General features: G+C 37.2%; 2 protein-coding genes across 4 annotated transcripts in view; both read right to left on the reverse strand.

The window, feature by feature from the left end:
* Positions 1–8,821, reverse strand: part of LOC129364197 (frizzled-3-like) — a 32,739-nt gene extending 23,918 nt beyond the window's left edge. For 2 of the 3 annotated variants that reach the window (XM_055036697.1, XM_055036695.1), the window contains exons 1-2: positions 8,704–8,821; positions 6,143–6,876 (exon numbers count right to left, since the gene is read on the reverse strand). In XM_055036697.1, the coding sequence (XP_054892672.1) occupies positions 6,143–6,427 (285 nt within the window). In that variant the 5' untranslated portion in view covers positions 6,428–6,876; positions 8,704–8,821. Of the gene's footprint in view, positions 1–6,142; positions 6,877–8,186; positions 8,277–8,703 lie in introns of those variants that run through there. The other variant, XM_055036696.1, reaches the window with a different exon arrangement.
* Positions 8,822–10,400: 1,579 nt separating this feature from the next.
* Positions 10,401–15,974, reverse strand: LOC129364215 (keratinocyte-associated protein 3). The gene is made up of 6 exons (XM_055036733.1): positions 15,845–15,974; positions 14,561–14,745; positions 12,551–12,610; positions 12,263–12,460; positions 12,043–12,177; positions 10,401–11,165 (listed from the first exon to the last, which is right to left on the reverse strand). The coding sequence occupies exons 1-6, from the start codon at positions 15,855–15,857 to the stop codon at positions 11,094–11,096; spliced, it is 663 nt and encodes a 220-aa protein (XP_054892708.1). The 5' UTR covers positions 15,858–15,974; the 3' UTR covers positions 10,401–11,093.
* Between the last annotated feature and the right edge of the window lie 145 nt (positions 15,975–16,119).

Genomic DNA, 16,119 nt, shown 5'->3' on the forward strand with positions numbered 1-16,119 from the left:
TAATTAGTCTGACCAAAAGCTCCCCTACATTATAAACGCCACACTGCAGAGCTCTTATACTTTATATTCACATTTTTCATCAGAACAAAAAAATAATAATATGGATCCTACAAAAACAGCAGCAGGAACTTGTAATAAAGCAGACTTAAGATAATTTTGCCCAGAATAAATTTTGATGACAAAGACTTCACTTAATCACAAAAATATAAATTGTGCTGGAAAAAAAAATCTAATATCTACAAATTCGCATCAAGTGAAGCTAATTTCTAGGTAGACGTCTGAAATTCTAGTGATTCTTTTAGACAAGGTGAACGGACATCTGTGTGTGTTCATACACTCTCAACCAACCACACATAAAAATACACGTTTAAGCCGGGGGTGTCCAAAGTGTGGCCCGGGGGCCATTTGTGGCTCTTGGATTGACTTTTGGTGGCCCCCAAAGTGCAACTCAAAAATTATGCAAACTTGGCCTGTAGACACAGACGGAGACTTAAAAGTTGTTACCAACATCATTTTCTCAAAGGAAAACGTGAAGCACAACACAAAGTACTCGTCTTTTTTATTACCAATTTTTAACAAAAGGTAAAACGAAGTTTATCTTTCACTGAAAAGCCAACTTTACTGCAGCCAAATCAGCTTTTATTCTTTCTTAATATGGTTAAATGTAGCCAGAGTTTTGAAACAGAGTGACTGAAATTCTGATCTTATGACGGAGAATAAATGTATTCAATCACAAAGACACTGAAAACTAAATGTCTTTTTAATATGCTAAACAGGCTAATTAAAGTTGGAGCAAGTAGTAAATTCCTGGCAAAAAGTTTTAAGAGTACTCTGAAATTTTCTAGAGAAAAGAATGAAATTTGATAGAATTTTTTTTTAAATTAAAATTTTTAGATTATCAAAATTTTTCTACAAAAAAACGAACATTTCTAAATTTCAAATTTTCTTTTGAAAATTTCAAGAGAAATCAAAATTTTAGTGTTTGGCAGAAATGTAATCCTTTTTTTCTAAATTTTTGGTTCTAGAATTTTGGCCCACATGGCAAAATGTTTGGACACTCCTGGTTTCAGCCCCATTATGATCTACAAAGTCAATTCCTGGCCAGGTGTGGCTTGCAGAGCCTGGAGGAAGAGTTTCTGATGTCAGGATAGTGGATCTCTTGTCTTTCATCATACTGCCTTAGATGAACACGTAAACTGATCCTAAAGCATTTCAGTTCAAACCAGAGCATAAAAGAAATGCATGTATACTAACTTTATATTAAGAGTCACAGATATTCTTGAATGTTTGGAGATTACCACAGAATAAAGCAGTGTGGTTATAGCAGTACAAACATTGTCAGAGCAACCAGTCAGTGTTATGAAGCACTACCAAAATAATGCTAAAGAAAATAATTATTTGAAGTAAAAGCATGCCTATAATTGGAACAACTGTTAAACTAACACATTAATACTTTAGGCTGTCAAATGAATATACAGTATTTGAAAAGGAAACATTTTTACATTTTTGCAGCAACTGTGTTGTCCATCAATGTGAAACTCTTCTGTTGTCTCTTGCTCTCAAAATGTGAATCTTTACCAATTTATTGAAATTAGAAATGTTATTTGTTGTCAAACATTTACTTTAACCTGGCAAAAATCTGCAAAACAAAACCTGAACAAAATCTACCCAACCATCACCTCATGATGCCACGTTGGTTTGCAGCTCTGCAGACCCATCTGTCCGTGGTAAACTTGGTTCTGCTGCTGATGAACATTCACTGCGTCATACGTCTAAATCTGCATTTTCAACACGCAAACGCTTAGGTAATGTCACAACAAGTAATCCTCTGGGAACCATGACATGCTGAGGCAGATGGGCAGGAAAGATTATATTTGTATTTTACTACATGGGAACGTAAATAGTTGTACAAACAAACAAAACCTCCCTTAAAAATGTGCCTGAGCTGTACAACTTCACCTCCCCCCTTATTTCAGCCTCTCTGCTCAGGTTTAATTGACTATTGTAGCAGATGGGATGGCCGCTGGTGTGGGAATCAATGTCGTCATTGTGGAGCTGAGAGAGAGATTAGCAGCTAGTTTGCACTTGTGAGCGATGACAGGTGGGAGCCCAGTCACAAACACACAGAGGAAGTAGCAGCGTCCACTTTTTAACCCTGGATAAGCAATTAAACTTGCAGGAACAGCGACGTTTTAACCACTACAGAGGATAAATCCAACTTCACTTGGGAACCCGAATAATCTTAACTATAACAGATACTAAAACATGAAAAGGCAGAATCTCAAATCTGGACTTTGAACAAATCACCAAACATAAAGGCTGACAGGATAGAAATCTCAAGTTTTATACAACTGAAATTTTCTTAGAAATTTTCCCAACAACCAAAATATGTCACTAAAATGTGTTAATACAACATAATCCCATAGAGATTTGGGTAAGTAAACAGAATTGTAGATAAAATACTCTGAATTTTGACAATATATTTCACATGAGGCTGAAAACATCTTGTTTTCATAAAATTTACAGGTTCCAAACAGTTTACATTTATAAAATGTATACATTCCCTTTGTGTCAACAATCCCAGCTGCATGTTTTGAGATTACACAGCAACCAGCCTCTTTGAAAAACCAATTAAATTAACATAAATCACAATGTGGGGTTAGAGGTCGCAGGTTTATGAAGAAACTATGAACTGAAAATTGTCTATGAAAACAATTTTAGTCATGCTTCCAGCCAGTAATTCTGTAATTTGTTCTCTAAAATCAGATTGAAATTTTTTTTAAATTGTGTACTTGAGTGCTTTCCTAACCAGTCCGGGTTAATATAAACTAATTTGATGTGCTGTATATTTTAAATTAGGCCAAAAAGATTTGTATTATCCAATTTAGGCCGTTTTAAAACATCTCAACAATAGGAGTGATCAGGACTGAAACAATACTTGTAAAAATCTAAACAAAATAGTCTGCAGTAAGAATCTGGAAAGAAACATAATTAAACTCACTGATTGAGGAGGAAAAATTAGACGTTTCCTTCCACAGAAACACACACACAAGCTGGCATTATGCAGCCCGTGTTTTCTACTGAGGCATTATTAAATTTCCTCCAGGGTTTCCAGCGGGGCAGCACTGCCTGGTCACTGCAGAGCAGAGCAGGGAAAAATAACACGGCTCATGTTGCTTCTCGGCCATCTCCAGAAATGACTGAAGCGACTGTGGGTGTTGGTTACCTGGCTCCAGCTTCATCTGGGTCAAATCAAGTTCAGCACCAGATGGTTCTTGGAGTCTCTGAGGTAGTGTGTTTTGACAAGACATTGGGGAACTGACATGCCTGAACAATTGCACGGTCGTTCATTTGCTGATTAAAGGCCATGACTGTAGCTGCAGCTCTGACCGTAATGACAGTCAGTAGTTCTACAAAGAAAGTAATCATCCTGCTGCAGATCCTTAGCAACACAGAACATTTTGATGTGGAAAAGGGGAAACCACGCAAATCTTGTTCGGTCATAAAATGAGACAGCATTTCGATCATCCATTTTGACATGAGAAAGTGCTTACTGAGCATAAAAACAACAAAAATCCCTCAGGATTAAACATGCAGCTCAGCCAGCCAACACATGTCTTGTTCAAATTCATCTGCTTTTCAGCAAGAGTAATTTAATATACCAACTACGAACAACTGGAAACAGATTTATTTGAACGAGCCGTGGAGAAATTTGGGCTGTTTAAATTCAGTCGCCAAAACGAGGCCGTTCCTCTGCTGGTTAGATTATGGTGTGGCTTTGTGCAAAAAGAAAATAACAGAAGCACTGCGTGTTTGAAATTTGAACTTAATTCCCTATTTGTGGGTTAGAGTTATAATGTAGTGAGGAAATAATGTCAGTAAAATTAACACCTCAGAAAATACCCAGGTTTTGCATCGTGATCTGGACAAAAACAGGTAATTACAGCATAGTTACCGAACAACACCTTGTTCTCTGTCCTTTCACACTCTCCAGGGACTAACAATGGCGTAGGAAATAGCGGTAACATGATAATGATGCATAGTGTGTGTGTGTGTGTGTGTAACACAGCACTACTTCCCCTCAGTTGCTACAATCAAATGTCCACAACCAAGGAATTTCTTAAAAGCGTTAAACACACACACAAACCTCATTGGAGAATATTTTCCTTGTTCTGCTGATCAGATTCCACCTTCTGTCTGTCAGCTAGAGCTCATATAGAAAACTAAAAGGTCAGGAATGACTGGATGAGTACATACACATCCATCTGTGTCCAAGAAGAAGCAACATGTAGGAAGATGAATCTGCAACATGAGGAGGAGAGATGAAGCAGAGCCCGTTCCCTGCTTTGCTTAAATCCTCAATTTTCATGCCTGCAGCTTTGTGTCTCCTGCAGCTCACAGATTAAAGACTCTGAGGGAACATTCGCAGAAAGCAAGAAGGAACCTTGTTTGTTTCTGAGCGACCCATGCCTGCATGCACTGATGATAAAGAATATAGGATATTAGCATAACCCTGTGTTGAAGTTGTACCACACTTTTATACCAATGGAAATTGCCTCAAAAAGAATATTAAACAGAGGTGGGTAAAGTACACAAAAAAACTGTACTCAAGAATAGAACTGCTTTAAAAACTTAAACTACAAAATACTTAAAAGTATTTGGTAGTTACTCAACTACAGATTAAAACAATCATTTAATATTTGAAAATTACACAATCAAATGAAATAAAAATACAAAGTTATGTGGAAATGTTGGTATTTTAAAGACCAAGATGAAAATAATTTAATTCCGTCGGTAAAAAAATAACTTACGGACCAAAGACTGAAGGTGTGTCTCTGGTAAATGTTTGGCTAGAACAAGGTTTTTCTTCATCCAGTGACATTACTCGGCAGATAGATTATCCAGAAAGTTTACTAAAAAATATAATTTTAAAATAAAAACACTTCTAAAAGTATGCATTTTCCAAAAAGTCACTCAAGTAAATGTAACTGAGTAAATGTAGACAGTTATTATCCAACTCTGCTAATCAATCTGCTGTTCAGCTGCAGCCCAGATGGTGGATGAACCTGATGCCTCTGAAAGATTCTCGTTCTGAGCTGATTAACTGATTTTAATGTTGGCACATAATGCCAGTTTTCATTTCAGATACAATTGTATCCGAGTTTTATCTGGTCCCGTCACTTGAGGCTGCATGAGGAATCCTTCAGACCTCAGCAGGTGGACGACGCGACAAGATGAAACTCTGCAGGCTGCTGCTTTGTAGTCAGCGACCATTTCCAAGCCCTGCGCATTTCATTAAATTATTATCCAGAAATAGCAACGTGACATTAACTGGCAGCATTTCTCCCCATTTTCACACATAAAAAAACATTTGAATTGCCATTTAAAAAAAGGAGATATCCTAATCTCCTAGTTGCAAAAATTATTGGAATATTGTTTAAAATAAAAGATTGAAAACATGTTAAAGGCTTGCATATCATATATTCTTCTTTGGTTATGCCTCATTTGTCTTATTGCTCAAAAATCTGGGAAAATGCAAGTAAAACAACCACTAATAAGTTAGTTAAGTTGGAAAAAATAAAAAAGCTATCAGGCTTATTCAAAAGGTGGGATACCGTGAACCAACTGATAAACTCTTTATTCAAAGTAATACATTAAAAATAAAAGATATTGTTTATATTTAAAAAACTGGAGATAATGTTTAAAACATTGAACAAAAGTCGTCCTTCTGGTATTCAGAAATTATTTAAACTAAGAGAGAATAAATATAATTTGCGAGGTTTGTTTATATTTGAATGTGCAAAAGAGAAGAGCCAGATAAAGTCTAGATGTGTTTCAGTTATTGGTGTGAAACTGTGGAATGAATTGAATGATGATTTTAAGAAATGTCCTTCTTCGGTGAGCTTTCAAATGTAAAATGATAAAACCTTAAATCTAGATTTATAAATGTATTGTGAAGATATCTTGGTAGGTTGTCAGGTATAAAAATAGGGTAGACAAGAATCAGCTTTGCTGCAGCCTGGTCCTTTATAGGTTTGTTTATTGTTGGTTTTTTTTCCTTTTATTGTTTCCTGTGTTTAATGTGGGCAATTTACCAAAATAAAGTGATTGATGATGAGAGAACCAGAAGATCATCACCTACCTCCATGGCCAGAGCAGCCGTTTGCTGGTCATAGTGATTCAGGAGATTGGGCATGAAGGTGGTGTTGTAAGGCAAATCCTGGCACATTCTCAGTCTGATGGGCTCACAGCTGAATTCACTGTGGCTCTCTATAGACTCCATGTGAGGGGAACCCGCAGAGAAGAGGAGCAGGAGGAGGAGGATGGAGAGATAGCAGGAAGGGACGTTTTGTCTGCAGCCATTTATTACAGTTTTTGAACGCCTGTGTTTTCCGCTGACAGGTGTTTTCTTTTTAACGCTCGACATACTGTCAGTGATTCAAGTTGTTCAGATCATTCTTATTTTGACAGCAGCTTGGTAAGAGAGAAACATGTCCAGTTTGAAAGTGAGTGATGGATGTGAAACCCATAAACCATCACTAAAAGGGAAATCCACAGTCAGGATGCATGCAGTCTAAATTACACAAGGGAATTTCAAATTCAAGAGAGCTGCACTTTGTGGAAATCTTCTCATCGTGTTTCAGAATCTCTAAACTGATTTCCCATTATTGGATATTCCCTCTGAATCCCAGTGCTCCACTGGTCAAAGGCCTGTAAACCTGGCTCCATCCCAAAGCTGATTGTAAAGCTTCTATATGCAAGTCGTCTCTTGCCATTTTCTTTCTGGTCTTTATTCTTTCAATTCCTTATCTGTTGTTCTCCAGAGATAATGGCCAGAACCGCCGAGGCTCCAGTGTGTCATAATCACCAACAATCCTGCAAAGACATAAAACATCTCCTTTTAAAACATCTCCTTTTAAACCGCCAAACTGCTTTGGATCCTGAAAACTGGTCTTGCAAGTTTAATATACAAAGAGGGGATTATTGCCTAAAAAAGCAAAGTGGATTTCCTTGAAGTTCACTGCTGCAGATATCATCTCTGATCAGCCACACCCTTCTTTACATAAATAAAATCATCCTATTACGATACATTTTTACATCACCCAAATTGGTGCAAAGCCGATTTTCCTTCCTGACAAGAATGTGTGTTTGCATTCTTAAGAAAAATTGTCTTGGCTTGCCTCGGTGTCAGATTATCTTCTTGTACGAGAGCTGAGTCAGCGGGGTCAGGTTGCACACTACCTGAAAGTGTGTTCAAAGTGAGCCACTGCTGTCAGCTCAGACGCCTGTGTGGACGTACACCTGTGGATGAGCGGCTCAGACAGTCCCCCGCCTCCCCTCCTGTTTGTATGAGCTTCACCAGGCAACAGCGATATGGAGCACAAAAAGTGCTATTAAAAATAGTAAGAAAATTCAACAGTATTTTATGTGTCATCTAATTAAAATCAAATTTAATGCAATATTAAAATTTCTTAAACTAAATGTTGGAATAATACAGTGCTCTATACTCTGATTTAAGTTCTTTTTATTTTATTTGTATAAAGCCAATTCAACACAGATATTAACCTGAGGCAATTTAAAATGACAAAAACATTAAATTTATGTACAAAAACAATTATTTTGATCTTTTAATCGTACAACTTCATTTTAAAATGGCAGTGATCTACAGAAATAAAGTTCAGCCGATAGTATTGATCAGTCATTGATTTTGCAGTCATTCCTTGTTTTGGTCAAAAGGAAAAACTCCTTTTAACAGGGGAAGACTTCAGCTGAACCCAGTATGACGACATATCATAAGCACAAAAATAAAAAAACAAAACAAAATAAAAAAGCTATTCTAGGAGTACTTTTTATGTGAAAGAGTACACACAGTAGTAACTCCCACAAATTTTGAAGGGGAAGACTGATAGAAAACAATATTAAATCAACCCACATACTGCAGCAAATGACTAATTATTTAAGTTGTAATTATTAAAATAATTATTTCAAAGTATGGTGCTGAAACACTTCATAAATTGATTGATTTTTAAATTTCATAATCAGTCAAATATACAACTTAAAAATGTGTCTAAATTCTACATTCATTTCAACCTCCAAGTAGGAATGGATTTCCTTATCAATTAATAACCAATTTACTCTGATAATAATGACATGCAATATTTCAAATGTGTACATCATTGCGGCACCTTTTGCGCTCCATAAAAGCAACGCTCCTGTAATGTTCCACACTGACCCACTGCGCGACTTTCCGTGTTGCTGAATTGTGAACTTTACAGCTCATCCGCTCCACTGACGCATCCCAACGCAACACGGACGGTTCTTCTGCTTTGCGTGACGACGTCGCGCGCGCCAGCTGCTGTCAGCCAGCAGCCATTAACATGGTTACGTTGATTAGTAATTGAGGTGAACACCTGCGTAACGTTGACGGCGAGGCGCGTCGTCAGGAGAAAATGAAGCGGGTGGTTTCAGAGCGCGGACGTTTCACGTCGCTCTGTCCACGGAAGCATCTCCGTTGTTGAAGCGACAAACCACAGAAAAAAAAGGAGAAAAATCTTCACCAGTCCGTTTGTCACCGCAGCAACAGCGCGTCGTTTGCGCACATTTTCCTTTTGAAGCGTTTATTGTCCGAGCCTGCGCGCCTGTTCCACAGCTCAGGATCAAATGAGGGCGGCGTGACGTTAAAGGAGGAAATAAATGCTTTACCTTGTGTGTAGAACAGCGAGCGGTTCGGGTGGTCCCGGGCTCTGTTCACCGCAGTACGGCGCTGGTCCGTTCTGCTCTCCTCTGCAGCTGGCTGCCTGCTACCTCGCTGCCCACGAGTCATCGGGAGTGCGCACTGAGCGGGAGCGCGCAGGCGAGCCAATTGACTTCATAGTGTGAGTGGATGTGGGCGTGTTGGACCTACAGTGGGCTGCTTTAAAATGCATCTCGACTATAATGGAATACTAATGAAGCCTAATGCGTTCTGGTGTTTTGACTGCGTGACTGGACTGCAATATTATAACCAAAATATGCGTCATAAATATGAGCTTTGAAAAGAGCTGCATTTTATTTATTTACACTTCTTTTTTTTGTGCTTCATAGGGTGACACAATTTAGCTTTTCTCATTTCTCACAGATTGAAATGTGTTTAAGAATGAATTCGTCCCAGTAGTTCAGTTCATCTCATGGATGTTATTCAGAGAAGCCCAGAACATTTCTGACCTCTGCTTGAACTATTTTGAGAATTATGTCTTAAAATTGATAAACTAAAAAACACAAATAGCGTTTCTCTAAATAGAGACCATTAAAACTGATTTTAGTACAGAAATGTCGTGTTATGTCTCACACAATGGTAGATAAAACTCAATTGACATTTGTCCAGCAGGCAGACAGTGACACCTTCCTCGAAGCGACTAAGCCACAAATAGTCACCGCTAAAGACTTTGGCTGTTCAGAATGCTAAAAACAGAAAGTTGAGTGGAAGGAAAACATGTGGAAGAAAATGCAATTTGACTCAAAGGTTCACCAACCACAACAAATATCCATGATTTGTATGACAAATGTCGCATATGTTGTGTCTCCTGGACCGACAAGAAACCAGAGTTATCTGAGCCAAGAAGATAAAAGATTACACTGTTGTTCAATGTGGGTCCAAAGTCCTTTTTTCAGATGAATATTGATTTTGCTTTTCATTTGAAAAGCAAAGCGCTGGAATCAGAGTGGAACAGAAAAAGTGAAGTTTGATTTGGGTGTCATCTGCTGGTTTTGGACCAATCAAGTCCAAAGTCAGTGGACGAGTCGACCAGGAAACATGATTATGTCCTTCATTATCGCTAAGCCAAGATGATGTTAATAGACATAAGTGCTTAAATATATGTGTGAAATGTTGCTGTTATAAATTAGTTTAATGCTTTTCATTTAGAATAAACACTTTTGTTTATTCTCTAAGTTGTTAAGACATAATAAAACTTTTTGTTTTTCAGTTTGGAGATATGTGTGACTAAATGACATTGATTAAATGCTAATATAAAAAGCAAAGAATATGTAATCAGTTATAAGTCACTTGATAAAATGTCACATATTTTACTTATATCTTTAAAGTCCTCCTTAAAATTATTAAAAGTTCTTGCTGCAGCTTGACACTGTTGTGACTGTATTAGTCAACACTTATGTCAATATTTGTCCTGCAGAGCTTCAGGATTAGCGTTTTGCGCTATATTTTCCTTCCACACAGTTAAGCACGGCCCTAGATTAACCGTTTCATGGCTGATCTGATCCTGATCCACTCCGTCACAGAGTTGTGGGGGGTCCGGCTCAGGCTGCTGACCCACATTCTGGTTCTGACCTTTTAATATGACCCCACTTAACAATGACCAACCTTACAGAGCATGCTTAAATACACTGAGTCCAAACACAGCTTTTCAGATTTAACTGTGTTTTTTAATGTATGTTGTTCAGAATACATTTCTTTACCAGCATATTTGAATGTTTCTCTTTAATCATTTTTTTAACCATTATCCATCCAAGTGGATGGATAATGGCAAACGATGTAGAAAATGAGACAAATGGAGTTAAAAATGTCCAACATACCCTGAATACAATTTTTAAAACAATGCAATTACAGTAAGATGTATATAAAAAACTGGTAATTATCAGTTTTGTTTTTAATTAAAATATGTGCAATATTAGAGCAGCCGCACCCCAAAATGCTGCTTGTTTCATTTACCTTCCTGTTTAATGTCAATAGTAAAAAAAATAAAAATAAAAAAATGCAGTTTACTATTTTATGGAATTAAATTGAATAGAAATCAAAGCTGAATGTAGAAAAGAACCTCATGATCTTATAATTTTTAAGGCATGTTAGATGTTATGGAGTGGTTAAAAAAAGTAAACAAACTGCTGAATGATTACTTTTACAAACAAATAAAAATCAAACTAAAAAACTGTCTTCATAAGCACTGGTTTCATATTAAGGAGGCCAATTTAAGACATTGTCACATTTACACACACATATACTATATCATTATATCTATATCATTTATTAAGCACATATTAACCTTCATATGGGCTCTTTAAGATCCCCAGTTGAAATGGACAGACTTCTACAGACTTCATGCTTCAGTATTGAAATGTTTTCTCATAAGGCGACGAGTTTGTGGGGAGTTTTCAGTCTCTTCCTCCAACTGTGATGAAAAAGGAAGGAAAATGTGACAATATGAACAAATCTGTTTTAGTACAGTGCAATGGCAGAAATATTTATTATCTACAACTACCTAGTGAGTTTTATGTTCAATTGAAATGTGTTATCATAAAAATTCAACAATGGACAATCATTATTATAAGGAAATTACTGGACTCAAAGCTTCTCGGTATGGTTTATAGAAAACCAATAGACAATACATGAAATTAAATAAAATGTTAAACAGAAATATCTCAGAACATTTCAAATTTCAGTGGCTTAAGTGCATTGGAGATTTTTTTTTTTGCTTTAGCAACTCAGTAGTAAATAAAAAGTCATCAAGACTTTTTGTGTTAGAGTATAAATAAATAATCTTCATGTTCTATAAGGGGCAGAAAAAAAAATCACAATTTTCAGTAAATATTTCATTTGTATAATTATATGTGCATTAAGACAAAGCATTGCAGGTTTAACTTTTGTACAACTGAAAGAGAACATGTCCTATTAGTACAGAAATCTCAAGTATACATATTTAAAATCTACATTCATTTATTTAGTTACAACCTAAAACAGAAGAAGAATTGCCTTGACATATTAAAAGGCTCATTATTATTATTATGGTGCATTTAATAGAAGAAGAAGACTAAATAAATTTACTTCATGCCTCTATAGTGATGCATAATTTCATTTTTTGTCTAAGCTAAAAAAGCTGAAAAGTATGTCTGTTGATAGTTCCTGGCTGACTTATCACAAATTATCCAACACATGAATAGGTTCTGTGTCTGAATAAAACCAAGCCAGAACCAGTTTGACTTTGTGAGTCAGCAGGAGATGCAGCGTGTCGCAGACCACAGGTAGAGCCTGGAGCCCTGCAGACTCACCTGCTCTTTGATGTAGCTCTTCCCACACGGCGCGATGCCTCTGAGAGCCAGTCCAACCACGAAGCACCACACCGACAGGCCGGCCTCCGCTGCAGACAGCACAGCACAGGGGATCCACAAGGCCAGGGTGGTTTCCTGACCCACAGCCGGAAGTGGAGAAAGCAATAATAAATCATATAGAATTGAATAAAAAGCATTAAGCGATGCAGCTTCCACTCACATAGATCCGCGTTGTATCAAACGGGCACTGAGCGCTGACAGGTGAGCGAGCGTTGATGGGCACCACCGTGTCGTTGCATCCCACCATCAGACCGCTCCCGTTGTAGGCGACGGTGACGCTAATGGCTACCAGAAGCCCAGCGCTGCAGGCAGCTGACAGCAGGGCGTTCAGGAAGGACGCCATCAGAAGCCCTATTATCTGAGGACACAGAGGAAGCGTCATGAAAGGTGGGAAAATAAAACCCAACCTGATGTGTTTCAGTATCTGGAGACGTGTTAAAACTCTTACCAGCTTAAACTTATGAAGGTTTCTTGAAACCACAATGGCAATAATCCCAGAGGCAATGCTCTATGAGACAAACATGAGCAAAGTCGACTTTATTAGACTCTGGAGTAGCAAGGAATCCTAGCCCCAGGTGGTGAAACTGAATAATTAATATGGATGTTTGGATTAAAAAAAAGAGTGAATTAAATCAGAATGCTGAACATCGAAACAGAAGCCATCAACAAAAACTAAGTCTAATTTTGTAATTTGTAGCTTGTTACCCTCATACGTCCTATCGGCCTTATTTATGACGCTCATATCCAATCTGAAGAAAATCTCAGAAAAAGAAGTGAAGGTTCACACCATCTTATTGCTGACGAGTGTTAGTTTGTCTGATAAATGAAGGTAATGAGGCCTGCCCTGCAGGGACAGCTGATCGGTCTGAAGAACCAGCTCCTTTATGACGGGCAAGTTCTGTCTTGATGGCAGAGAAAAACACACAGCAGTATGACTGCACAACCAGGCCGTAATCAGCTGGGATTTATGTCTTATCTGTTTTATGTTGTTGCTCCAATGCAGAAGAGAAAAAAAATCAGTAGGCTGACGGAGGCTAAACATAAATATTTCTTGTAGAACAATAAGTAAAGAAGGAAAAACACTAATAAACAGTGAAGAAGAAATAACTTTTTTGGTTGAGGCATCAATATTAGAAGTTGCCTGTATTTATCTCAACAATCTCTGCTTCATATTAATCTGACTGTTTCTTGCCCAGAAAATCCAAGTGAGTGGTTCTGAAAGATTAGATGACTTATAAAATGTATTCAATCAGCTTCAAGTTTAGGAATCAGTGTAAGTCATGGTGCAGAAAGACAGACTTTATTCAAATAATTAAATTATTGCAAATAGGTGCATTGCACAAACAAAGTGAAGAGAAAAAAAAAAACTACACATTGATTTATGATATCCCCAAACAAAATCTAGTCCAAACAACTTCCTTCTGAAGTCAACTAATTAGTACTTAGAGTCCACCTGTGAAATTAAATATTCAGTGGGAACACTGGCAAGTCAGTTGAATTATTTAAAAAAATACTTCCTGTTATGTAAGGATCAAAGAAAATGTGAAAGAATGAACAAAAAACATGACATGTCTTCTGTGAAACATGGCAGCATTATGCTGTGGGCTTGGTGTTCTGCAGCAGGGACAGAGAAGCTGATCAGTGGAAAATATCTCAAGAGTCTGAAAATGATTTGACTGGGTGATGGAGGTTCACCTTCCAGAAGGATCAAAACTCATCACACAGCCAGAGCTACACGGACCAGTTCAGCTGAAATGATTTATTCATTCGTTAGATCTAAATCTAATAAAATTACACATGTCCTCTGTCCAATCTTGTTTTGCAAAGAAGATTGGATTAAATTTGGACTTTCTGAATTAGTGGTTCATAATCAGAACCACTAGAAGATTTAACTGAGTGTTATTTGTTTAACTATATACAATATCTAAGAGTTTAGCACCTTTCCCTCTCCTTCAAAAATAGATTTAATGGATGTAAATAAAATATATGGAGATGCATTCTGTGCCAAGTTCAGCTGCAGAATTTTTATGGTTTTAAAAAAATACATCTTGTGTAATTTTGACAATGTAAACATGAACCTATAGTTGCATAGAGTGTTATTATCAAACCAGAAAAAAAAAATCAATAAGCAATTAGAGAAAATGTGGCTGATGTGTAATTCCCCTCTGCTGCCTGGAAAAGAGAGAAAACCAAAGAACAGAGGAAATAAATGCTGTAACAAAGAGATGGACCTGGACAACTAAAGAAAAAAATATATATAGCGAGACAAAGGAGTAGTAAAGGTTTATCAAAAAAAGAAATAAGTGCTGCCAGCCACACACCGTGTGTCCTCAGATTTGAATGAGAACAAACATTTAACCAATATTGTTTGAAAAGACAATAATCAAACACAAGCTACACGTAACACGACTGTTGATAACTGCATTTTAAAAGCAAAATGTCTGACGCAGTAACCTACCAGCAGGCCAGAGGTGACAGAAATGATGTTGGCGACAGTGTATTGCGTACTAATGTGCTGACTGGGTTTGGAAATGTGGCGCAGGACGCTGCCATGGACGATGGCTCCCAGGATGAAGTTAATATGACCGACCAGGATGAGAACGAGCCCCTTTTTCATCAGCCGCCCTGGCCCTTTGTCCTTATCTAGGGAACAAAGACACAAGGTTGAAGAGATTTTACGTTTGTTTTTAATTAGTCAAATAAATGTAACTATATAATTAAATCATATTGGAAATAACTGGGTTAATTTGAACTGAATAACGACCAAATTGGATTTCATATAACTAGACCTAATTTGTCTTTTTCTGGTCTTGTATGGCTTTGAGGTGTCGTTCAAGGTGAATTTATGCTGTAATAATAATAATCAAATATCTTATAATGTAGCCAGTTTCATCTTAAAATAAAAAAATACATTTGGGTAATCACATAATTAAAAAATGTCACTTTATTAGTTTTGAAGAGGGCTAAATGTAGAATCAACATTAATTTTGAAAGGACATCATTTTTGAAACATTTGATTAAGAATGGAACATGAAAAATATTTTTTTCTCCCCTATTGATGACTGACTTATTTTTTTCTTTGGCAATACCAAAACTAAAGTCTTCTTATAATTGCTGACTAATCATTTGCCATGTTCCCACTTACATTTAGTCAATTTACATATGAGTAAGATAAACATTGGAAAGCCTCCTCTTCATCATCATAATCTGCATCTTCCTCCCCAGATTGAAGCTAAACTCCAACCAGGCTGCTCCAGAACCTTAATATTACTTCCAGTCAGAAGAAAAACGTAAAAAAATAAAAAATAAAACACTATTTTAAACCTAAATCTGCCAAGAGTGTGAGATTAAATGTGTATAAACCAGTGGATTTGTACAAATTAAACAAAGCAATCTGCATTTAAAATAGTTCTAATAAAATGCTAACTTGATGCATGGAAAGTTGAGCTAAACATTGACTATTTTTTCAGGCTTAATCATTTTCAAGAAGAAGCTCGTTAATGTTCATTATTCCACAGGTTGCAACAATCACATCTCTGCGCACAAAGCCTCTGCGGACTGCCGGCAGATTCCCGTCTATTTACCCAACAAACGACGCAGACATTTCAGAAACAATGCGCTCTGCGCTCGGAGGCCTGCTGTGAATTACAGCAGTGGAGACAAAGCGTGGACTGCAGCCCTTGACCCCAGTTTGAAAACACGACTCTAGATCCACGACATCTACCAGAACACCAGAACTCACCAAAGCTGCACATTTCTCTGCCGCAGGCTCAAGTCTTTCTGCTCTTTATTGTTTCGCTTGTCCACAGAAAAGGCTCAAATAAAAGCTTCTTTAACCGCTCCGTCCCACACGGACGTCCCTCTGTCCACTTCCTGGTTGACGTAATTTACCTGTGCTTCACCTGCGACGTGCTACGCGCGCTCCCCGTTTATTAGAAATATTGGAAATTGGAGTCCAAACATATTTTAAAAAGTTGATTTAAATTATTATACATTTTATTCAATTAATTACATTGA

Source organism: Poeciliopsis prolifica, unplaced genomic scaffold, assembly GCF_027474105.1.
Source record: "Poeciliopsis prolifica strain line A6 unplaced genomic scaffold, Auburn_PproV2 SCAFFOLD011, whole genome shotgun sequence".
In the NCBI taxonomy this organism is placed as follows: domain Eukaryota; kingdom Metazoa; phylum Chordata; class Actinopteri; order Cyprinodontiformes; family Poeciliidae; genus Poeciliopsis; species Poeciliopsis prolifica.